Source organism: Poecilia formosa, unplaced genomic scaffold, assembly GCF_000485575.1.
Source record: "Poecilia formosa unplaced genomic scaffold, Poecilia_formosa-5.1.2 Scaffold322, whole genome shotgun sequence".
Taxonomy (NCBI): domain Eukaryota; kingdom Metazoa; phylum Chordata; class Actinopteri; order Cyprinodontiformes; family Poeciliidae; genus Poecilia; species Poecilia formosa.
The window spans coordinates 429,043-454,152 of NW_006800261.1; the positions used below are offsets into that span (position 1 = coordinate 429,043).

At 37.8% G+C, this 25,110-nt stretch overlaps 1 protein-coding gene across 4 annotated transcripts in view; it reads right to left on the reverse strand.

Annotated features, from left to right (window-relative positions):
* The window catches only part of fam184ab (family with sequence similarity 184 member Ab), a 124,926-nt gene that overhangs the window by 51,473 nt on the left and 48,343 nt on the right, over positions 1–25,110 (reverse strand). For all 4 annotated transcript variants that reach the window (XM_007573266.2, XM_007573263.2, XM_007573264.2 and 1 more), the window contains exons 2-9: positions 19,105–19,224; positions 17,548–17,706; positions 16,043–16,282; positions 15,260–15,343; positions 14,119–14,370; positions 6,640–6,775; positions 5,056–5,237; positions 414–599 (exon numbers count right to left, since the gene is read on the reverse strand). In XM_007573266.2, coding sequence (XP_007573328.1) covers positions 414–599; positions 5,056–5,237; positions 6,640–6,775; positions 14,119–14,370; positions 15,260–15,343; positions 16,043–16,282; positions 17,548–17,706; positions 19,105–19,224 — 1,359 coding nt within the window. The remainder of the gene's footprint in view (positions 1–413; positions 600–5,055; positions 5,238–6,639; positions 6,776–14,118; positions 14,371–15,259; positions 15,344–16,042; positions 16,283–17,547; positions 17,707–19,104; positions 19,225–25,110) is intronic.

Here is a 25,110-nt window from a genome sequence, read left to right on the forward strand (position 1 = left end):
TAGAAACATGGCAGTTATCTGCTTTAACCCTGTTAGTTTTCTGCTTTAACCCTGTTAGTTTTCTGCTTTAACCCGGTTAGTTTCTTAGCTGCCTCTGCTGCCTCTCTGGATTCACCAGCTGCTGCTTCTGATCCCGAGCAGACAAAGCCACTCAGTTATAAACAGATCCAGCATCAACAGACTGAATTGTGTGACAGGAGCAGATCTTTTGGCAGACAGTGGCAGCAGAAAGCAGACGGACTGACAGCTTGTATTTTCTCTGAGTCACTCTTGATTATCTGTCTGTTCAGGTTAAACATATTTAGAAGACGACGCGGCTGTCGCTTTAAGATTCTCCCTGGCTCTGCGCTGTAACTTCACCTTGAGGAGGAGTGAATGTCAGCCTGCTGGTGTGTGACGGTGTGAGGACTCACAGCCAGCAGGCGGTTCTTGTCCTTCTCCGCGGTGGTTAGCGTGTTCTCCAGGGTCACACGGTGCTTCTTGGCCACTTCCTCCAAAGCGCGGGCCTGGCTGTCCTTCATCTGGCTGGCCTCTTCCTCGTAGTGAGCTTGCACGCTCCTCATGTCCTTCTCGTGGGATGTTTTCTCTTCATGCAGGGTCTGAGGAACACAACAAGGCACAATGAACAGATTTAAGCAGATCGGAGGCCGTCTCTCTGACCAGCACCATATTGATTCTGTTTGTGTTCATGCCTTCTCTATCTCAAACAAAAAACAAAGCTGAACATTTTATCTCTGGATAAAATGAACGATCTTTAAAATTAAAGAAAGTCAGTTGTTCAGGGTTCCCCTCAGAAAACTCGCCAAGCCTGGTGGTCGGTGCGCTGGGACCGTCATTCATCCAGCGCCTGCCAAGTTTATGAGTTAAAAATGTTTAAAGTTCACAGGAAATTTGAAAATATAATAATTATAATTATTACTAAATTATAATTGCCACCTTAGCCTGGTGGTTCACCAGGGTTAATAATACTGGGGGAAAATCTGGTTATTACAGCTGGAAACCAGCAATCAAGCCTGAAATCTGTGTTACTGATGGACTCAGACCTGAACCTTCAGAGTCACATAAAGACAGTCACAAAGTCAGCCTTCTATCACCTGAAGAACATTCCCAGGTTACAGGACTAATGTCACAGCAAAATCTAGAGAAACTCATCCATGTTGCATTGATTACCACAGTCAGCTGCAGCTGATCCAGACGCTGCTGCTCGTGTTCTGACTAAAACCAGGAAGATGGAGCACATCACACCAGTTCTAAAATCCCTACACTGGCTCCCTGTAGCTCAGAGAATAGACTTTAAGATACTACTGTTAGTTTATAAGTCACTGAACGGCTTTGCACCACAACACAGTGAAGATCTTCTTGCCCAGAATGCACCTTGCCTCATATCGGTTGGTGACAGAACTAAGCCAGTGGAGAAATCAAACATCGTCCAGCCAACTGGTCCATGACACTCGCTAGCTAGCTAGCAAGGGTATGTTAGCAGCTAGTTAGCAGTAGCCTCAGCCGCATTGAGTCAGAACACAGTGAAAATGTCTGGACGGTTCAAACTGCCAGACAGAACAATTTCACAAGATATAAATACACAAGTTAAAAAAAGTCACGACAAAATTTAAGATTAACGTATTTAAGGCCAAATAAAAGTTTATTTTTAAAAATTAATTTCACACATTTTATGGCCTTAGTTGTGGATAAATTAATTTAAGACTTGTTAAGAATGCGTGTTGAGTAGAGGTGGGTGGTATGGACTTAAGTTTTATCATGACATGTTGAGGTATTACTGTGAGAATGACAAAAATGATCATAAGAACCATTTATTACATTTTTTAAGGTAACTGACAATAAACGATACAATAAATGCCCCTCCCTGCCCTAAAGCCGTTTATAAGCTGATGGAGTTTGGAGACTGAAAGTGATGGAGGAGGCCAGAAACCTCTCATGTTTAGAAAAGGAAGATGAGGCGGTGTGAGAACCTGGGTCCTGTTTGCCTTCACAACTTAGAAGATTTCCCAACGTTAGTGAGAATTTTGACTTTAGTTTGTAATGACTCTTACATACGGCTGGCAGAAAAATCTAAATGCACTCCACAGAGGAATAAATGAAAAGGTACTGATTAAAAGTTGTTGCTAAGCACCCAGTACAACCAAAATGGACAAAAAGCACAGAGGCAGGAACAAGCACAGCCTTTACCCAGCAACAGCCCAAACCCAATTTGTCAGTAAAACGGATACATTATGAATAGCAGCTAAAAAAAAAAAGAAACGGAGGGGAAAATGTAACCTGTAGGCCATACAATTTGGAGCTAATCAGAGAAGCAGCTGTTTTTCTCATTGCATGGCGGAAAATGGAAAATTTAATTGGCTTAATCTTGCCAAAAAGGCCACAAGCAGAACATGATGTCCTTCAGCTCAGCTGACAGAGGACAGAAAAAGAAAATCTGTTAATCTTAAAATCAGCACATCTGTTTCAGATTCAGTCAGACCGCCAGGTTTATATTTTAACTCTGAAAATTAGATTTTCAGCTATTCTGAAATTAAGGAAAGTCTTGTGTTGATGACAAGACTTAAAGCATAAAAAGTCACATTAAAAGTTATCAATGCAACTTATGCAAGACATCAACATCATCCTACAAAATAAAAGCTGCAAATGTAAAGGCAGAGATTTTCAGAAGGTAAAAACAGGTTTGTATCTCTACAGATAACCGAGAACTAATTCATGACAGCCAGTTTTATTTTCCTAAGCAGAGAGCTGCTTTGATAATGGGATGAGAAATTAGCCAAACTGAGCCAAACTGCTGTGGGGTCAGAAGGCAACAAAGACGAGGAGGGAAACTCTGCTCTGTTTGATGCAACAACAAAGCCTGAACTTCCTGGGCGCTTAGTTGGCTTTTTTTTTTTGAAAGAAGACAAGCAGAGAACTCAGAAACAAAAAAAAGTTAACCACAAAGATTCAACAGTAAGGCAAGAAAATGGAGAATACAAATCTAGAGAAAAAGAAGCAAAAACTAAATCCACAATTTACATCATTTTTACAATAAACAGCTGAGAGACGTACAGACAGATCAAAATAATCCAGTTTGATTTGTAAAAAATCAGATAAGGAGCCAAAAGTTTCACCATTTTCAGCCTGTAAATCAATTAACGAATTCCTGTAAACACAATACATATTTACATTCATCTCCCTGTTTTTTGTTTGTTTTTCTGATAGAGACTGAAACTTTTAAAACTATGGCTGAAATGATTAATCGTGATTAATCGATTATTGAAATAATCGTCCACTAATTTAGTAACAGATTGTTAACTGGAGTGTACAGTCTCAAAACATTTGCTGAAATAATAACGTACTCCAATAAGCAATTAGACCAAAACTGTACAAAAATATAAACATTTTGCATTAAGATCAAAATATTTCTTCTTTGTCTGTAAATCTGTTTAACACAGAACTTCTCAAATGGCTGTTTTACCTTCACCTGGTTCTGTTAAAAACATCTTCTATTAAACACATTTTACAGTCCAATTATTGATCAGTTAATCAATAAAATAACAGATCAGCTCTAAACTGTATAGATATTAAGTAAAGCAAAAAGGGTTTGACTTTAATATGTTGATGTTAGAAGTATTTCCTTCGCTACAAATGATCGGGTTTTCACTAAAGAAATTGTGTTTGTGCATTTTAGGCAATAAAATGTTAATTTCTGAGTTTGAAAAATAAATGTAATTATTTGTTTCCTTGCATCTTTTAATGTATTTCTAATATTGCATAAAAAGGCTACAGTGGTTAAATAAAAAAATCTGTAGAATCAGCTGATTTTTTTATCCGATTAATCGATTAATCAGATAAGTAAATAATTGTTGGAAAACATCTAAAACATGCAGGACAGACTTTTCTACATCCTCAAAATGAGCAGTTTATTTCTTTCAGATAATAAAAATGTTCCAATCCTACGCTTAAACTTGAGATATCTTTACATTTTCTTTGCAAACATCCAGTTATTCACCACAGCCGTGGGCCTCGGAGGCCACTCTGACAGAAAAGTGTAGTAAAGTTTAGCTGATCCTCTGTTTTCCTGGGGAAAGCATTGAAATTCACAGCAGCTGCAGCCAGTGGGAGACCTCTCCCAGCTCCCAGAGGATTACGCTGCACAAATGTCAGAGATAAAAGGATGGGAAAACACACATGAAGCTGCAACACTTGACATTTACTGTCTGCTGCGCTTGGCCGGCTGACTAAACTGTTCCACAAATCATCTGACCTTTAAGGCTTTTTGTTTTTAAAAAGCCCGTTTTGTTTTCGCTCCGCAGTTTGTTTAAAGCTGTGATCGACAGGCTTCGCAGCCAAACAGTTTGAACTTTTGTTGCATTGAATTCAACATTGCAGAAAATTACTACAGTTTATCTGCAACAGACCTAATATTGGAAGTAAATCTTAGCAAAGAAAGAGAGTGAATGTAAACTGAGAGAACAGATAGTAATTTAAACACGGCTGAATGAATTACACTTTTGTAAAACAAATATAAATAAATAGGATTAAAAAAATGAAATGGACACCAGAGTTAGAAGAACATGAAGCTACTAAAATATTTTACACAAAAAGTAAATCTAACCTGGTTTCACCACAATGATAAAGTTCAATTCATTCAACCCAAGACATGAAAATTCATCCATCCATCCATCCATCCATCCATCCATCCATCCATCCATCCATCCATCCATCCATCCAGGAGGTTCTTTACCTCCTCCTCTCACTAAGTAGCTAGCTAGCTTCGCCCAGCTGAGGAACCTGTAAGTAAAAAGTGAATTTATTCTTCTGAATGTTTCAGAGATTATGTTGATTCCCATCAAACTGAGCTGCTGTGTCACACTGCATCCTCATCCTATTAGCATACAGTAGCAGAATTAATCTGATACAGCTCTGTCTGCATTCAAACAGCAACATGCTGACTGTTGTTCAGCTTCCCTACAGTCTGCAGAACGGCTCAGCCTCAGCATCCTGATCAGCTTCTAGTTATTCATAACAGTAACTTCCAGCCTTGCATGAATACTAAGCAAACACACAGACCTTCTCCAGGGACTGGATCTGCTGTTTGTGTCGTTCTTCCAGCGCTTTGCTCTGGCTCTGCAGGGCCTCCCTCTCTTCCTCCATCCGCAGCACCTTGTCCTTCAGGCGGCTGCGCTCGTTGTCCAGGTCCCTGATGGCGGCTTCCTGGGTCATCTGGGTGGCCTGCAGGCTGCTTATCTGGCCTGAGAGAAATGTTACAGATCAACACAGCTACATAACAAACGATTATTTTAGGAATCAATTATTATGTTCTGACGATTAATTGGATAAACAAAATTCTGCAGATTTTACTTTTAACCACTTAATTTTATTTTATACAACACTAAAATGATGTAAAAAAAGCCTGTTAATTACAAAAACAAAAAAACCCTAATAATTAAATGCTTTTAAATAAGAAAATAGACATTCCTAAAAAGAAAAACATCGTTAACGATTATTCTATAGTGACGATCACATTTAAAAATTTTCTTCAGATTTTTGTTTAACCATGTAAGCTTATTTTATGTAATAATTTTAATGCAACCTCCCTCCCCCTAATAATTAACTACTGTTTTCAAATAAAAAAATAAGCATTTTATAAAGCTGACAATTATTTTAGGAATCGATTATTCTATTCTGACAATTAATCAATTAACTGAATAAAAAAATGTGAACATTTTGCAGATTTTTTTATTTAACCACTTAAACTGTTTTTGTATACAATATTAAAGACGTAAAAAAAAGGAAATGCAAAAAACCATAATTAATTAACTATTTTCAAATAAGAAAATAAACATTTTATATAGCTAATCGTTATTTTAAGAATTGATCATTCTATTTTGGGGATTAATTGATTAATAAAACAAGAAAATGGGCACATGCTGAAGATTTTTCATTTTAACACTTATTTTATACAATATTTTGAGTTTGCATCAGAGTTTAATTGCGAATTCACTCCTCCGCAAACCAAACAAACTTTCAAGGCAAACGGACTGGAGTTTGATTAAAACAAACTAAACATGGCAGGTGGGAAAACGCACTTAATTACAGCCTGCAGAGTTTCCTGCATTTAACCAAATAACCCAATCATCCTTTACTGGCCACATTTCAACAAACCAGCTTCAACATTTCATATAAAATTTGAGAGAATGTGTCTTTCTCTGTAAAACGCCCTCCATGTGCCCTCTGAGCTCCATTCGCCGGCCGGATCCCAAGCAGCTTTGGCGGAAAAACATTTTTCTAATCAGACTTTAGGAGCTCATGACGCTAATGAGGCGAATGTTATTCTGCTCTAACGAGCTCAGACGGCTCACATGCATCAGACTGTAATGTTTTTACAATATAGTTGCAGCAAAAGAGAAAATCATAGACGAGTTGTTAAATTAGATTGTGTTGCTTAAACTGGATCGACTCAAAGTGCAGAGCCCCACTGCCTTTTAGGGACAGGGAACGCCATTAGCTTTGATATGCAGCCATAACTTTAAAACGTTTTGGGCTGTGATGCCTCAGACGAGACAAGAGGAGCTGTTAGTTGATGTCTGATGAGTTTCTGCGACTGCCAGCGTGACGAGAAGCGAGGAGAGGGGATGACGTTTAGGTTCTTACTGGCTTTGAGGAGTATTTCCGTGGCCTGCTGCTGAACCCGGTCTCTGGCTGCCTCCAGCTCACACTCTGCCTCTTTCTGACGGATCTCTATGATCTCGGAGTTCTGGGTCACTTCATCCAGCTGCTTGGTTAAGTCCTGGAGAAGAGTCAAAACAATGCAAGAAAACTTAAACGGTGCAGATGACTTAAAATAGAAAATAAAAGACAGGGCTTCCTTCGACAACTCTTGTCTTCTGGTGTAATTTCCAGAGAAAGGATGAAGCTTTTATTCCTCCAATGTGGGTATATTGATCAACTAATTATCTATTAGTGCAAAAACCTCACCCAGGGTTTCACAAACTCAAGTTTAAGACTTTTAAAGACCTCTTTAAGACCACTATGAATCAAATTTAAGACCTGTACCACAATGGTAATGTATATTTAAGATGTTTTAAGACCTATTTAAGACCATTATGAGTTAAACTTAACATGTATCGCAACAGAAATGTACTTTTAAAACTTGCCAAGACATTTCTAAGACCATTGTGAATTAAATTTAAGACCTGTATTGTGATAGAAACATACATTTAAGACCTTTTAAGACCTCTAAAACCATTCTGAGTAAAATTTAGGACTTGTATCATTACACAAAAGTACATTTAAAACTTGTTAAAACCTCTTTAAGACCATTGTGAATTAAATTCAAGACTTGTATCGCAGTTTTTTGCGATATTCCTCAATCACGGGAATTCATGCAAAATCAGCAGATCAATGCATTTTTTCATGCATAATTGTGAGCTCACTTAATTTTCATTATGAAAATTAAGCATTTAAGACAGTGAGTCTTAAAATGTTTAAAACTTACTGTCTTAAAAAGTCTTAAATGTAAATTTCTGCTGGAGAGGAGATACAAAAACGCTCAAAACATTGTATTTTAGCTCTAATAAGGTGAGTTAAGGTAAAGAACGGATTTTTACTGATATTAACTTTAGGATCCAAATTCAGATTTGATGTTGACGTCCTTAGAGCTGAGTATTAACACTCAACCAGGAAGTAATTTAAACATTAAATCAAAGTTTATTTTGTGACACGACATCAGCTCGTTTCTTCCATTCATTCTTCTGCTCGGCTCATTTTGTGTCACGTTCTGTTTGCTGCATTTCCTGCATCAACTTTTAGCTGCCAGAACCATCTGTTATTTATAGGAGCAGATTCATTTTGTTCCGTTTGTAAATAAATAAACTTGCATTTGTCTCCTATCCATCTGGCTCCTGCCTGCGAGCCTACATTTTGCTCCCGATACCTCCACAGACATCTGTGACGATTAGCAGGAGCAAATTAAATCCTGCAGCTCCTGAAATGAAGGAAACAGCCTGTTCATCTAATCCACATGATTATTTAAAAACAATATCGGTGAAAACTTGTATTATAAACACAACGGACCAGGGATGCAACTAATGATTAGGTTACTAATCTATTATTCTTTTGATTATTCTGACAGTCAAATTAAAATAAAATGGCACAATGTGCAGTTTTTCATCAAACCTCTTTAGCTTTTTATTACGCAACGATGATTTCTTTCATTATATAGCTGAAAATGCAACAACATAGCCTTCCTTCGGTGACTTTGAACAAAATTAAACTAAAACTGGAAAACATATTTACACAAAAAGGTGTTTTAAAATTAAGTCGAAATGTGTGTGTATTGTACAATTTTGGCTAATTACTGCTTTAAATGCCATTTTTTTCAGCAAATTCCCTTTTTTAGAGTTAACGATTAATCAATTACTAAATTAGCTGATAATTGTTTCAACAACTGATCAATCACGATTAACACGACGAATCATTTCAGCCGTTTTCAGCTTACAGAACAAAACATATTGCTGGCATATTTTTAATACCGAGGATCAGGGATTTAAATCCCAACTGCTGTTCAATTAATAAGGAGCAGACTTCAGGGAACAATGCAAATCGACACGCATGCAGGGTAGAAGTTATGCGACTCAGAAACTCATGAGAGGTAATTTCACATCTCCGAGTCGCGCCAAGCAGCCTGCCTAAAAGCTAATTACCACAGCCGCGGCTAAGACAAAGGAGCCCCAGAATGACGAGACCCACTGAGGAGTCACACCAATTACACTTCCTGGGTGCAGGAGTGTGAGCAAGCTGTCCTCCGTTTGAGACGACGAACGTAGCTGCAGCTTCTCCCTGCAAGAGTTCACATGTGAGCCACAAAAAAAAATTATTTTTGTCTTTTTAAATGTTTATTGTCACATTTCTGTGGTGAGTTTTGCTGGGTGAAACATCCAGACAGAAATGGAGTCGGTTTGATTTTGGTGAATTTCTAACTCCAGGTTTGGAGGGAATCTGGTCAAGTACTGGTTGCTATAATCTCTACAAGATTTGTAGTAGAAATCTACTACAGATTTATGGATTGATACCAGACGTACCGTTTGAAACAGGCATCCATTATCCGTTACGAAGCCCCGGTCTGAAAACTCTTAGGAAAATCACAGTTTATTACAGCGGAGCCCTGGCTGTACAACGTAACTTTAAACTGTTCCACCTCCTGGCTTTTCGTTCAGATTGTCTAAAATGTTTTAAAGGAAATGCAGCTTTGGACGCTGAAAGGCAGCCAATAGAGGAGCAGCATTTTTCCCCCTTGGTGCTGATTGGCTGATGCCAAAGATTGGAAATACAGTGAATATTAGCTTCTGCTATGATGCCAAGACGGTTTTCTACTTTAATGCAGTTTGTTGTTTTTACTCTTAAAATGGGCAGTTATAAGCATTTTAATATAAAGAGTTTTTCTTTAAAGGTTTTTATAAATTGGACATAATTTTTTTTTACCAGATTTCTGACTTCTTGGAAGTTTTTCCACTTGTCATGGTGTAAATTTAGTCTCTGAATGATAGCACATGTAAAGCTCTTGTGTTAAGGTGATTGTTCAGCCAATGCAGGTTTTTAAAATAAAATCTTACTATTTTCAGCAACAATAACAGCATTTGGGTCACTTTCTCTGAAAATGTTTGCTATATTTAGTTTAATAAACCAATTCAAAGCAGTTTGGGTGGCAACAGGTAAAAGCTGTTACTATTTAAAGTGAAATTTAATAGACACTAAAAGATATGATTGGTAAAAGATGAATACTTTGTTTTAATCTATGTCCACTTTGAACAAAAAGTGAGTTCAAATGAACTAAAAACTAGTTTGAATGTGTGTTTCTAAACTGGATAAAGTGACTCGTTTTATGCATGAAGGGATGAACGCTTATAGAGCTGAACTCGGATGTATCTGGACTTTATTACATCTTTTGTTGTTTCAGGCCTGGTTGCTTCACCTCAAACAGCAACAAGCCTTTTGATTCTTCTGCAACGCTTCAGGTATCCTTTAGTTATTTGCTTAGTTAAAAAGCTGATGTCTGCAGTTAGTTTAATTAAACACCATCCTTCTCTTAGTCCTGCAGTAAATCCCTTTGTCCTTTCACAACCTTTGTGCTCAAAGAGAAACATAAAGTTGCTTAATGCCACATCGATCCTCGGTTTCCTTCCTCTTGGATCCAAAAAGGCCTAAAATCCGGCCTGCGTCTCTTTTCTCTTCTCTCCATGCTCATTTGAGCCTACTGAGCCAGCAAATCTTTAAAGGGCTCACAAAAATAGCTCCTCTGTTGACTAAAACCCTGCTCTGTTTTGTGGAAAGCAAGCAGAACAAGAGGATGAGACGGCATAAAGACGAGTTTTAGGAGTAAACCTGCTTGGAGGTGAAGTGGAAACAAACCGACGCAGGGAAAGAAACAATCAGGATTCATCAACCTTAACACCTTAAATGTGGCTCCTGCTGTCGATTCGTTATGGCTTTGTTTGTTTTTCTGTTTTAATAATGAAACATGGTAAAAATGTGAAATAATCTGCCAGTGGAACCAGACATTTTTTTATGAGTATTAATAAATTATTGACTTAAAACAAGTTGAAAAGTTACTTGTATGTTAGTTCCGAGACAAAATGAGTCATTCCAAGCGTTTTTGCACTTCAATTAGGATATGTTCTCAGTTAATTAGTAATCGATTATTCTAGTGATTCATTGATTAATCGGTTCTAAAAGTGGCACATTGTGCAGATTTTTTAACACCTTAACCATATTAAATGCAGTATCAGAAATGCATATCTGGAATAAAATAAGCTGCACATTTTGAGGATTTAGAATGAATCAGATTTTAAAAATATCTGATTAATCGAGTAATTGTCAGAATAATTGATCAATAAAATAACAGTTAGTTGCAGCCTTAATAAAAGTGTTTTCAGTGACGATATAAATGCTGAAGCTTCAGGTGTAAGAAGTAAAATCCCTGAATGGAAATGTACGGATGAAACCTCCTGAGGTGAGAAAACTGCCTGAAGTCAAACTTCAGGTGTTCTTTAGTTTTTACCATTTAATCCAAATAGACGGAGTTAAGTTCAGCCTCACCCAAAGCCCCCACAGAACCTCTCTGATTTTAACATTTAAATTCAAAAACTCATGATTAATTGCTTTTGTCTTGCGGGGAAAAGCCTCTGTCAGCCAACTTGGACCAGCTTTTCTCGAGAGCGAAATATTTAGTCCGAAGACGGTGACAGCAGCAATTTAGCACAGCATCACTGGTGTATTTCACTCTGGGGAAAATTTGTAATTTTTGGCAAGCACGTTCCCGCAGTAGCTTGTGAACAGTCAGCCATTAATTACGTCTGTCTGAGTTACTCCGAGCGATCATTTGCTTGCATTTCTCTGAAGATTTGCCCACTTCATCATGAGCTAAAGGAGGAAGACAGAACACTGGAGCGGTAAGCTGAGAACAGGAAAACATTGTTTAAAGTTGGGGTTCAGTTGATGCCTGATGAGTTTTTTCCATATTTATGCTTCTTGCATCTACACTGGCCTTCAAAATATTCATACAGCAAACTTTAATGGATTTTATTAGAAGTTTACAGACCAACACAAAGTGGAGCATAGAAGTGAAGTGGAATGAAAATGACAGATGGTTTTCATTATTCTTGTTGATAAAAATGTGAATTTAAGTTAATATTTAGCTTTTTTGTGATTAGACGTCACTGAATCAGTGAATCTATAGTTTAGGTTTAAGTTTATTGTCATTACAACAGAATAATACTTTCTCATGTGACACCATTTCATTTATTGCTAAAAAAACCTGGTAAAATAGGCTGAAGTTTGTGTTTGTAATGTGATAATGTGGAAAAGTAAAGGAACTTTGAATCTTAATGAAGGAATAAAATGCTCCTCATCCACATATTAAAACACTTAAACTGAAGATTAAATATAAATCTATTATTTCCCAACCATGTAACTGAAGGATGGAGAGATCTGCTCACAGTTTTATTTAGAGATTATTCAGATATTAACCCACCAAACACTCAATGTGTGAAAGAATCAGATGTGTTTCTATCAAGTAAAGTCAGTTTCAAGCTTTCTGCTTTGTTGACTCTCCTTTATCTGGGTTACGGTTAATTGCGCTGATAATTAAATGAAACTAATAACCTGAGGCACACAGCAGTTTCTGCTGACCTTGATCTTATTCTTGGTAACTCTGCAAAGGGAGGACCTCTTACCGCCTTCTGTGTAATCAGACTTCAGACAAACCAGACCCACTTCACCGATTCCCCTGAAGCTCTTGTCAGCTTTACTTTCAGTGGGGAATCCCCTCAAAAGACCTTAAAGACATCAAAACTCTGGAAGCAGGAACAAATCCTCACCAAACAATCATGCAGCTGGTTCTTACACGATTTAATCTGATTGTGCTGAAGACAGTAATATTTATCCAAATTTAGCTTGAAGGCATCAGAATGGAAACATATTGTCAGGTTGAAGTTGTTTGATTAAACAGAAGAGTTGGAGAGAAAACACTGAGTGTGTTTTTCATTTGCTTCATAACCTTTTAAATTTTATAAAATTTTATAAAACCAAATATGGTTAAATATGGTTTAAATTGTTAGTTGCTGTTATTAAATGCTGCTAACTTGCTAGTAGCAAAGTAATTTTTCTTTGATTAGCGCTTATGCTAACTTTAAAAATATTTTTAAAAAGTAGCTTCCCCTAAATTCTAAAGCACTAATTTACTTTAAAATTAGACAAATTTACTAAATTAGTCCAGTTTAGTAAATTAGTAAAGCACTAAGTTGGTAATCACAAAACTATGCTTTACTAATTAGCACTCATTTAATGCCAATTAGTACCAATTAATTAATGAATATTAATTAAATTAGCACTAAGAACTTGGTAAAGCACTAAGTTAGTAAATGCATTAGTGCTTTTCTAAGTAGTGCTTTAGTAAATTAGTATAGAACTAATTCTGGTTTTAGATTTAAGGACTATTATAAATAAATAAAGTTTAAAGCTGTGTTGAAGTTTTGATTATCGACTGTCAAATTCAAACTCTTCAAATACTCAGACTTTTACATTCATGCTCTTATTTTGAAGGGGGTGAAGACACAGCAGTTTCATTTCCTCTTTTTCCTTTCCACCAATAACTGTAATTCAAACAATAAACAGGAGCACATTAAGCATAGTAATAAACAATATATAAAAACATAAATTTATTAGAACATTAATCAATAAATTCAGCATTTTAAAAACATTTTATTACTGTTAATGTCAGACAGTCTCGTATGTAAATCTAACACCTTTCCACAATACTAAAAATAACTATTTTTGTAAATATTTTATTATTGCTAAATTTGTATTAATATTTAGCAGTCTGGGAATACTTGAGGTACTGCTTTAGATTATATTATGTATTCTTTCTGTATTTGTTTTCAACTGTTGTGCAATTATCATGATAATGTCATGTGGTATTTTAGTCATAATACATGAAAAAATGCACATTAGTTTATATGTAGTTTCCACTGAGCTGCTAGTGGAAGCACCAGCTGTTTTTTTGTTCTCCTTTAGGCTCCAACATGGAGGGAAACAGCTGCATTCAGTTGTAAAAGCTTCAAGTTAATAACTTTCTGTGCCTGCTGCTGCGCTGTTTGGACCAGAAGCATTAACCTGTGGAAATAAAACTAAAGGCCGCCTTGAATCCAAAACTGCCAGATACTTAAACGCTCCTGGAGGGACGATTAGAGAGTGTCGGATAAATTAGAGCAGCCGACACTTTGCACCTGTTAGAAGTTTGAGTTTATTTTAGTTCAGTAGCAACTTGTCAGATTTGATCACATATAGATCTGCATCTTATAGATTATCTTACTTTCATTATAGAAGTTAGTTAAGGATAAACAAGCTGTTACAAAGGATTGATGTTAAAATATTAGCTACAAATTTTAATAAATATGAAATTGTGTTGGATGGATGATGGACGGTAAACATTTCTCTCGTCTCTTTCGCTTCATATTTTCCATGTTTGGAGGAAAACTAAATCCTGGCACCAGCCCAACATCCCTGCTGGTCCATAAATGGCCACAGGAGGTGAAACCATGGAAACCGCCTCCATGTTGCGTCCGTCCCACTCACCTTGATGGAGCCCTCTGCCGTGCCGAGCGCCGCCTGCAGCTTGTGAGACTTCTCGCGGTTTTCCCGAGCCTCGTCCGTCACGCGGGCCAGCTCGGCCCGCAGCTTCCCCAGCGTTTTCTGGAGCGCCGCCTCCTGCGTCTGGAACTCCCGCCGCAGCTCGGCCTCGGTCCGCTTCCACGCCAGCAGGTTGTCGGCCGTCAGCTGCTGGGTTCGCTTCATGGCCTCCAGCTCGCGTTCGTAAAACGCTTGAGCCTGGAGAACAAAGCAGAAAACGGAGCCAGACGTAAAACTCCCGCAAAAACTACGAAGCATTTCTGGTTTAGTTTCAGTGAAAATATCTTAGTACACTTAAAGTAGGACAAAACTAACTCAGCAGGATATATGAGCTTGTTTTAAGCCAATCATTAATACCTTAATACTGATGAGAGAATATTTATTCCATTGTCAGATTTTTTCACTTAAAATATGCGAAAACTGACTTGTAATAACATACAACTTAAATAATCTGTCATTACAATTAGTACTTTTTCATGAATATTAAGAAATATTGACTTAATTCTATTCTTGAGCCTCTTAAAATAAAATTCTCTAGTGAGTCACTTTATCTGGTTGCCAGTAATAAAAGCACCTCTGTATCTTTGACTAGGACGCACCATTTAAATCTAAAGTTTTGATAAGCGTTTAATCTGGTGTGCATCATCACTGCCAGATCGGCGTGGAGTGCTTTTGTAGTAAAATACTCTTGTTAAAATGTAGAGGTTTTCTGTCATTGCTTGCCAGATAAATCAATAAAAACTCACTAGCAGCTCATTCTTACCAGTCATCTGATTATATGAACCAAGTTTAGGCCTTTAAACTCGTATTTACTTTGGTCAATAAAGCACAAAGCTACTACATTTAGAGCATAATGATCTAACAGGAGGGTAAGCTAAACTCAGTTTACTAATGTTCTACAAATTAACCCAAATAAAAGTACATTGAGTGAAGGATTCATCATCTAGTATGAAGCAGCTCCAGCCAGATTCATTATGGAATCACTAAATTCATCTCCGTGTTGAGATTAACCCCATGAATCACTGTTATTATTTGGCAGGGGGGAAACCTCTCATCCATGATGTGCTGGACTCAATGCTGGCCGTACCTTGCTGAGTTTGGCTTCGTATTCGTCCACCAGCCTCTTCTTGTCCTGTTTCAGCTCCTCCACCCGCTCCGCCAGAGACTCCACCTGCAGCACAGCGACACTCATTAACCGTTTCTGCCATCTGAACTGTAAACCTAAAGCTGGAACAGTGGATTTCACTGGGAAACGTCACCATTTCCAATGGAACAAGGACTTTTTCATCCAGTAAGGAACTATTGACCTAAAACAAGCCCTGATGTCTGGCTGAAGAGTCACTGGGAAGTTCGTGTCTTTGAAATAAGACAAAAATAAGATATTTGAACTTGAAACTGAACCAAAAATACTTGGTAAGATTTTGTGTTTCTGTATAATTTTTGAAGTAATTATACTGCATAAACACATAATCTTATCTGGTATTTTTGGTCTGGTGTCTGGTGGAAATTTAAGTTAATAAAAAAAACTACTTAATCCACTGGCAGATTATTTTACATACATTAAGACATTTTTCCAATGTTATGAGTGAAATAATCTGCGGGTGGAACTAGTACTTTTTAAATCAATGTTAAGGAATTATGGATTTAAAAAAAAAACCTCCCATGTCTTGCTGGAATGTTGCCTGAGGGTTAATTTAGTTTCACTTCAATGAACTAAGATATCTGCACTAGAAACTGAACCAAAAATACTTGGTAAGATTTTGTGTTTTTGCAGCGGATGAGTTCTTCCGCATCACAAACTTCCAGTTTAACCTACAGCACACCGAGGCCAGCAGGTTGAGCCGTTTCTCAGAAGTTAGCGGTGCGTTACCTCGGCTTTGTGCAGCTGCCCCAGTTTCTCCTGGTCTTTGCTGTAGTTTGCATTCTGGCTCTGGTGGCTGCGGAGGAGCTCCTGGATCTCCTGCCTGTGCTGAGCCTTGAGCTCCTCCAGAGCCGCTTTCTTCTCCTGCTCAAACTGAGCCTGGGCCTGGCTGAACGTCCGCAGCTTCTCCTCAAAGGACCGTCTCATCTCCTCCACCTCCCTCGACATGGACACCACGCGCTGCGTGTGCTGCCAAGAGAGACGGGAAATGAAAGGCTGCGTCAAAGGAAGGGGGGATTGATTTATGGGTTTCTGGGTTGCAAAGCGAGCCAGTGAGTCTTTAAAAAGGTCCACGCCAGGCGGTGATGTGCTGGATTGGGGGATTCTGATCTGACTGCCAAACCTTTCGGCTCTAAATGAGCACAAAACAATGTAAACTCCTCTAAACATTAAACTCCTTCAGCTTTGAAACATTCAAATAACACAAATGTCTAAACTCACTAATCTAAAGTAGCTCTAATAATTATATTTACATTTATTTTCTCTTAATTGCAGCATTTTATTTGACTAAAGAAGCAGATAGCATAATTATTAACTTCCACTAATTAAATAAGAAGATATTTGTCTTTGAAAAGAAGTGCAGGCATAATATGCCAGAATTAGTAACTATTTAGCAAATCAAGGAGCTGCAATCTACGGTGACCTAGATTGGTCAAAAAAAAAAAAAAAAAAGCCAACGCTGCTAAGCAGCAAAAAAAGCCACAACAGATGTTGGTTGTTTTGCATAAGTTTCATTTTAGCTGAAATTCAGGCTCTGTACTTTGTTTTAGCATAAATCCCATTTTAGCAACAAAAAACATTTTTTTAAGAATAACTTAATTTTTTTTGTTTTGGCTGCAATTTAGTTTTAGTATAAATAAATAAACATTTTGCTTTAGCCAACATAACCTGCATTTAAAGGTTCTGTTGTAGCATAGCTTCAGTTTTAGAAAAAATGCTGACTTAGCATAAATTTGGTTTCATCCAAACTGTGTTGTGCCTCTCGTTCAGCACAGATTAATGTGTGTTCATCTAAACCAGTTTATTCTGCTCCACTTCACAGTCCTGGACTACTCTGTGTTCCTCTGACACATGAAATCCCAATGAAACGCATCAAAGTTCGTTGATATCAAGTGACAAAATGTGAGAGCATGTGAAAAATCTTATAAGATTTGACCAAAATCCAACTTCTCTTTTAATAAAGAAATGTTTCTTCATTTTCCAAGATATTATTAATACCTCTATGAATGTTAGCTTAGCTATTACTGGCCAGTCAAAGCAAAACGATGCCGGCATCAAACTATGACTTGTAATGACAACAGAACATGTCTGCATGGATCCCTGCTGTCGACAGCAACAACAACTCGCTGCAGTCAAGCTGGGAGGCTGACGTGACGCTGATTACCGCAGCTGTGCCCGCAGGACCCCGGCGTACACAGCTGCTTCCTGGCAGCAGGTGGAGGCCGCGCGCCTACCTGGGCCTCGGTGCAGAGCTGCATGTCCTCCACCCGCTGACGGTAGCTCTCGAACTCGGCCAGCGCCTGCCTCTTCATCCTCTCGTGCAGCTCCATGGACTCCTCCAGAGACTGGATCCTCTTCTTCAGGTCCATCTCATCGCTGATTTTACTCTTGAACTGCAACCAACACAAAACGCTCAGGAAGCCAAATAATCGCTTCATGAATGAAAATGAGCTCCATAATTTCCATTCTGACTATTCATACTTTTGAAGGGGAATTTCGCTTACAGACAAAAATATGCATAATCTTAATGAAAAAAGCAACTGAAATATTTTTATTTGCATCTTTCTGATGTTGTATAAAAAAGGCTTCAATGATTAAATAAAAAATCTGCACAATGTGACAATTTCTTGTGAGTTTAATCGATTAATTGTCAGAATAATCAATGGATTAATCGATTATTGAAATAATCGTTAGTTTCAGCCCTATTAAGTGTAATTCCAACTCTTGGGTTTCAGCCTATTGGATTATTCTCTGACTTTTTTTTACACATCAGTGATAATTAAGAGATTTTATCAGATATTTTGTTTTATATTTTTTTGAACTGAGCCATTTTTCTACCATGATCGGTGAAAAACACGTTTCTCCCAAACATAAGATCTTTTTCATTCCATTCACAGGCAGAAACCCCTGAAAGACGAATATTCTGCCGATAAAATATTGATGATTTCATTCTGAGAGCCGGCGGAGAGATCCTGGCTAATCTGATAATACTTTACAGTGGTGAGTCTCTGTAACGGCGCTTTGAGGTGATGAAATCCTGTGTTTGATCTGGAGTTAAAAAGGAGGGAAAGAAGACCTGGCAGGTGCAAAAAGGTACAAAGTTTCACTCCTAAAGTCACGTTTTCATGGGGAAAATGAAACAAATGAAGCCTTTTCTGACCGAGGAGAGGAAGATAATTACCAGCTGTTGATGCCTGGCGGGGCTAATATGGCTTTAGAACCACAAATTCAAACTTCTGCACATAATGTTTACCTAAAAAGCCCAAAATTAGCACAACATTCATGTAATTACATATGAGATCAACACACCGTGTCTAAATCTTTTATCTTCATTTTGCAGGAATTCTTACAACAAACCCTCTGATAAAGGAGTCAAGCTGTAGTTCAAATGTCCACTAAACATTTTGTAAAAATCTTAGCAAGCATTTCTGGTCTAGTTTCTAGTTCATTTGAAATGAGACAAAACTAACATACAATTTATTTTTTAGCGAGATACAAGAGCTTGTTTTAAGTGAATAATTCCTCAGTGTTGATAATTGCTAGTTCATCTGGCAGATTTTCTCACTTAGAAAATGGGAAAATGTGTTATAATTAAAATAATCTGCCAGTGACTAGTATTTTTTAATCAAAAATGAGGAATTAATCACTTAAAACAAGCTTATATATTTTGTTGGAAAATAAGTTCTAAGTCAGTTTTGCCTTATTTTAAGTGTGATAAGACATTTGCACTAGAAAATAGAGAAAAATTACTTGTTGGTTTTAATTTTTGCAGCGTGTGAGCGAAGGTTCACCTGCAGGATCTTCTCTCTGGTCTCAGACAGGATCTGCTGCACCTCCTCTTCGTGCGCCTCCTTCAGCGTGGCAATGGCCGCCTCGTGCTCGTCGTTTTTCGTGTTCAGTGCATAGATAACCTGCAGCACGGAGGACAGACACGCATTAGGTCAGGGGTGTCCAAAGTGTGGCCCAGGGACTGTTTGTTAGGCTGCAGTCCAAGAATAACACTGATTTGTTTGTTAAACTTTTTGTTTTAAATCTGGGTAAAATTATTTCTGCTATGACTTTCTGGTACTAGAAAGTAGAATCATGTCTATCCAGAGACCCTCACAAGCTTGCTATGAAAAATCCTGTTTTGTAACTGAACTAGATGCTTTTGTTATAAGATAGAAAATGTGCAAAAGTTGAGTCTAAGATTAAAAAGAAGATATATCTGGCTACTTTATTTGCTTTATCTGAGTTTTTTTGGCCCACACGACAAAAAGTTTGGCCACCTCTGCATTAGATGCTAAACATGATCACTATCAGGACTTAATGTATTAAGTATTAGTGTTAATACTCGACTGTGTGACTCGTTGCATATATGCTGCTAAGTATTTAATGCAGACTTTGAGCAGCAGAACATCGTTTTCAGGATGAAGTGTAACTGGATAAAAGCGAAGCCGTTACAACGATTTCAGTTTACAAGACAGAAAAGCTTTGCATTTATTCATGAAGAGCAGCTGGAGTATCGGAAATGTGCAGAAACGATCAAAAAGTCGATTCGGCTTGAATATTTAAAAAACAACCAAAAACGCTGCTCTTTTCTTCTTCTGACAGATGATCAATGTCTGTTTTTGTTTCCATCAGAAAGTCATGATTCTGATGGCACCTACAGACTCCAGAGAATATGGAATAAAAACATGAAATCAGATCTTCCAAATCAAACGAGTGGATTAAGTAGCCGTAGCACGAGGCCTGTAAAGCTTCTGCATCACAAATAAGCAGATTCAGGATGTAAATGAGCCTCCATGATCCCGCTATCAGCTCAGCGACGCCCCGTGGTCATGAATTAGAAATGGGCTGCTGCTGTGCATCACCGGGGTTAAAAATAACACAAGCAAACCGCTGCGCGCACGGGACCGACCTCTGACCTTTAAATCCCATCCCCAAAATGCAGGCGGCCGTCCGGAGAGCCGTAATCTGACAGCGCAGTAATCCCCCGGCTCATGGGCACAAAGAGCGGGACGGGAATGAGGTTTCACATGAAAGAGAGCAGAGACACATTTCTGTTTCTGAGAAACAGAAAAATGTGATGCTGCTGCTGCTGCTGGAGGAGAAGCAGGTCAATAATTCAGGACACTGAGCCGCACAAAGCTGCTGAAGATACTCAGAGACCATGGGTCAGAATCAGAATACACTCCACTGATCCACAATTTGTGATAGTTAATGTCGTTTTTGGGTCAAAAATAATAAGTTCTAGCATTTATGTTAAATACCTGAAATCATGTCTATATTATTCTGAGATGCATGAGAACATGGGAGAAGCCATGGGACAGGGATTAACCAATCACCGCTCAGGCACACCTCCATCTCTGAGAATCTGAAAACCTTTGCTCTGTATTTACCAAAGTTATGGAGGGAACCAAATATTTCTTCTGTTTGAAATAATAATAAAAATAATAATAATAATAATAATCCGTTTCCCCTTCATAACATGGGAACTAATTCATTTACCAGCAAGTATTTAACTATGTTTAATGCTCCCACAATGGACACCAAATCCTACAGATTTGGGAACATTTGCTCTTTATTCGCCAAAGTTACCTGGTCTGTAATCTCTGAAATATTTGGTTCCCTCCCTGTAACATGGGAACTAATTATGAGTTTTCAAAAACTCTTCAATTGTATTCATTCCTCTCACCATGGACAACAAGTCCTGTAGGTTTGGGAACATTTTCTCTTTAATGGAATTAGTTCCCATGTTATTGAGTGGGAACAGATTCTTTCAGGCAGCTGAAATATTTGGTTCCCCCCAGTAACTCTGACAAATAAACAGCAAATGTTCCCAAATATGCAGGATTTGTCATCCATTGTGAGAGGAATACATATAGTTAAAGACTTGCTGGTAAATTAATTAGTTCCCATGTTATGGAGGGGGAACAGATTATTTCCAACACCAACTATTTCCAACAAAACCGGCACTCTGAAACATATTGGTTCAAAAAAGATCATTTCAGGTCTCCCAAGCTTACATGACAAAGAAAGAAGGAAGAAAAGAGCAGGAGAAGAAAAACAGTGTAGAGAAGAGAAGGAGACGATCACATCCACATCCGGGGCTTCTAATAACAAGAAAAGTTGTGTTTCTTAAATAAGTGTTTGTTTTTTCTGTTTTCGCTGAGCCGCAAACTGCTGACTCATCATAAACAACAACTTGTTTTCCTCCTCTGATGCAGATGACCTGTGAATTCAACTGTGACCATTCGGTCTTGTTTTTATCTGTTGCACGTTGTAATTTAACATTATAGCACTAAGCAGCAGCTCTGTGTGTTTATATATTCATGTAGTCAATTCAGTGTGGTGTATTTTTAAAAAAAAACTTCATCCTCAGTCCCGCTTCAGGTTGATGCCATTTACAGCAGAGAGTCATATTTAAACGAGCAAATCGCTGCTGCTTGTGTGAACTCTATAAACTGCTTTAAAATTAAAGCAAACTTTGACACTTTCCTGATTTATTTATTGCTTGGATGTTTTCAAAACTCTATTCTGTGTCTTGCTCACGTAATGCGTGAACTCTGAGCCAAAGAAGCCACTTAAACTTGCAGGTCTGCAACGTTCTCTTTATTTTTAATGTTTATTGTGCTTTTAACTGGGAACCAAGGCAACACCAGGGTGGGACGGGTCGCCTTGTGGCGTCAGGGTAGATTTGCTCTACAAACGTGTTAAAGAAAAGGCAAATTACAGACAAATTATGCATTTACTCGTATAACGTTTTGAAAAAATGTACTTCTATGAGCAGTTTTAATCTTTTTACTAGAGAAAAATATTTGGATACTTTACCCAGTGAGAGAAGCGTCACTGAATGAAGAATTTACATCAAAGTGAGACTTCTTGTTTATACACAAGCTTTGTTTTTTTGATGTTTTCTACAAAAGATCCAAAAACATAATAATATACCGTCAATGGAAACTCAGTTTTCATTTGAATGATTCAGAATTTTTCTCTTTTTCTACTGGATGATGAAAGTCGTAACAAGCCCTGATTTAATAACTGATTTTATTTGTTGTTTTGGTTATTTATTTAAAATGTCTTCCAGTTCCTGTGTTAAATGTTCATTTAAAGTTTATTGATCTTTGAGAATGGGTTCTTGAATTATTATGTCATTACCAGTATGTTGGCTAAAAATGGTCTCAAAACAACATTATTGTTTATCATAATAAATACATATATAGTTTTGTCTTAGTTTAAGTGTACCAACACATTTCCACTAGAAACTAGACCAAATATACTTGGTAAAACGTAATGTTTTTGCAGTGTACTCAGGGGGCGTGCTCAGTTTTAGCTTTTCCTTGACTGAATCTGGTTAAAAAATAATGCTGCATATTCTAATTGTGAGCAGTTAAAATATGGAGCCAACATTTCAGTCAGTAAACAGCAGGTTGGCACTCAAATCCAGTGCAAAGTGAAGCCTTTCCTGCTGAAAATAGAAGCTTTTAAAAAGGCAGAAACACGTTTCTTTGCCTTTTCTGTCAGTTCAACTCAACAGTATATATAAAGGTTCAAATTCACAGCTTGTGCTTTTATTTGGAGCTTTGTGTTCGTAAATGAGCAATGAATTGCCCGAGATCAGAGACAAACAGCGACTGAGAATATTTGGTTTGCAGTAAAATAAGGCATCTTTTCCTCGGAGCGGCTGAATTATTCAGACTCTCATCAGCTTAAGACGAAGAAGCTCTTAGAGGAGCTAAAAATCTCCGTCACGAGACACTTCTGCAGATGAAATGCAGTAATCAGAATGCTGCAGAGGAACACACACGCGCGCACACTCACACACACACACACACACACACACCACTAGCACAGGCTGCCAAGATCCTGGTGAACCAGTGAACCCGGGTCCAAACGCATCAGTGTGATTGGCCTGACTAATGGCCACCAGGCGGCAGAAACCATCGTGGAATAAAGTGTGTGTTGGAGAGATAAAGTCTGCTTTTTCTGGCTCTGCCACCCAAAAAACACCAGTAGTTCATTTAAAAAATTGAGGTAAATTTTGCCATATTAATCATTAATTATTCCCACATTCAAGGACACACTCTGCTTTTGGGAGTGTGTGAGCATGACTCGATTTACAGGACTCAGAGCGCCAGCAGGGAGCCTCTCAGGCTGGTTTTCAGTCGCCTTCGCTCTGATTAAGACGACACGCGGCTTTAAAAACGTCCTGCTTTGAGGTCGAATTTAACTCCATGTCAAGGCATTTTATGGTAACCCTGAAGGGACACGCCGAGTCAAACGCAGCGGACATTTTTAAAACCGATGCTAAGAGTAAATTAAATTAAGTAGACTATGGAGATTATATTTGCCTGGGAAAAACCTGAATGTACTTATTATTTAGTTTTAGGATCATTGTTTATGAAAGAAAAATAATAATTGTGCACAGAGAAATAAATTTCTGCCAAAAAAAATCCTGTGAAGCTTCTAGATTTACAATAAAAAGATTTTAAATTCTCCATCACAAAAAAGTTAAATTTGTAAGAAAAAAATATTTTTTATGATTAAAGTGGCAGTATTATGTGTTATCCAGGCATGCAGTGCCATTTCATAGCACAATCAAGTAACTATGTTACCTTCAGTTGTTGTAAAAATGATACATCAAATATGACTTCAAAGACATTTGACTTCGACTCTATGGTCTTGAAATTGGGCCTCTGTCTCTTTAAGAAACTCCTGCTCTTTCTGAAACTCCGCCTCCAGGAGGTCATCACAACATGGCTCCTTTATGAACCCTTTATCAACGTTTTTACCAGCGTTTCACTGAGAAGTAGCTCCTATAATGAGATGCTCAGTTCCACCAGGTGTTTGCTAATTGCTGCTGGCTAGTCTGAAGGAGCTGAGTGGAGGAGAGCTGCTCTGGGAGACAGAAGCTCAGAAACTGCAGCTCTGAGGAGGAGCTGTATCTCGAAGGCGGGGCTAGGTCCACCCAGGCATTTTGCACAGCTGACTGGTTGCCATGGAGATTAAATTTCTCAAACATGCATGAAACAATCAGAGCAACACTCCAGGTTTGCCTTCATGAGGGAATAACATTATGAAGCTACAAAAACAAAAAGTCTACTTTACATTACGCTGTCCTTTTATAGATTTAAATTTAAAAAATCTAAACTAGGATGTTCTCTGACATTGAAAAGTGAGACGTTTGTAAGAAAAAAGAAGTTTGAGGCCATATAGGCGGTAAAGGAGGGGATGCAGTGTCTAGCAGGAGCTAGAAATGAAACCATAATAAACAAACAACAATGATCCTAATGAGACGAGAGCAGTCCATGTGAGGCGGACTGCTTACTGTTTGTGGTTCCATCACTTAAAGCCTTGTTCTTTGGTTAGCTGCATGAATTCAGCTTTGAGAGGCTGGAAACAGAATTAAAAACAAGTCCAGGTCAGTTTGAATATTATGTCCTCATTACAACAGGAGCTACAAATCAGGAGGTACCGTCTTCCCCACGGAGCAGCTTATGTCATTTATTTATTATTTACTTTGGCTAAAATGTTCTGCAATTCAACATCTTTGGTCTGTTCAGTCTTCTACTGAAACGATTAATCGGGTTAATTTTGATTAATCAATTATTGAATTAATAATACACTAATTTAGTACTTGATTAATCATAAACTAGAATATACAGACTCAAAAAAGGCCATTTGTTGAAAGAATTGAACACTAAAAACAAAATTAAACCAAAACTATCAATTTTTTTTATAACTTTCTTATTTTACCAAACAAAACAAAAAAACAAAAAACAAAAAAAAAAAACAACAACACTGCCTGTAAATAC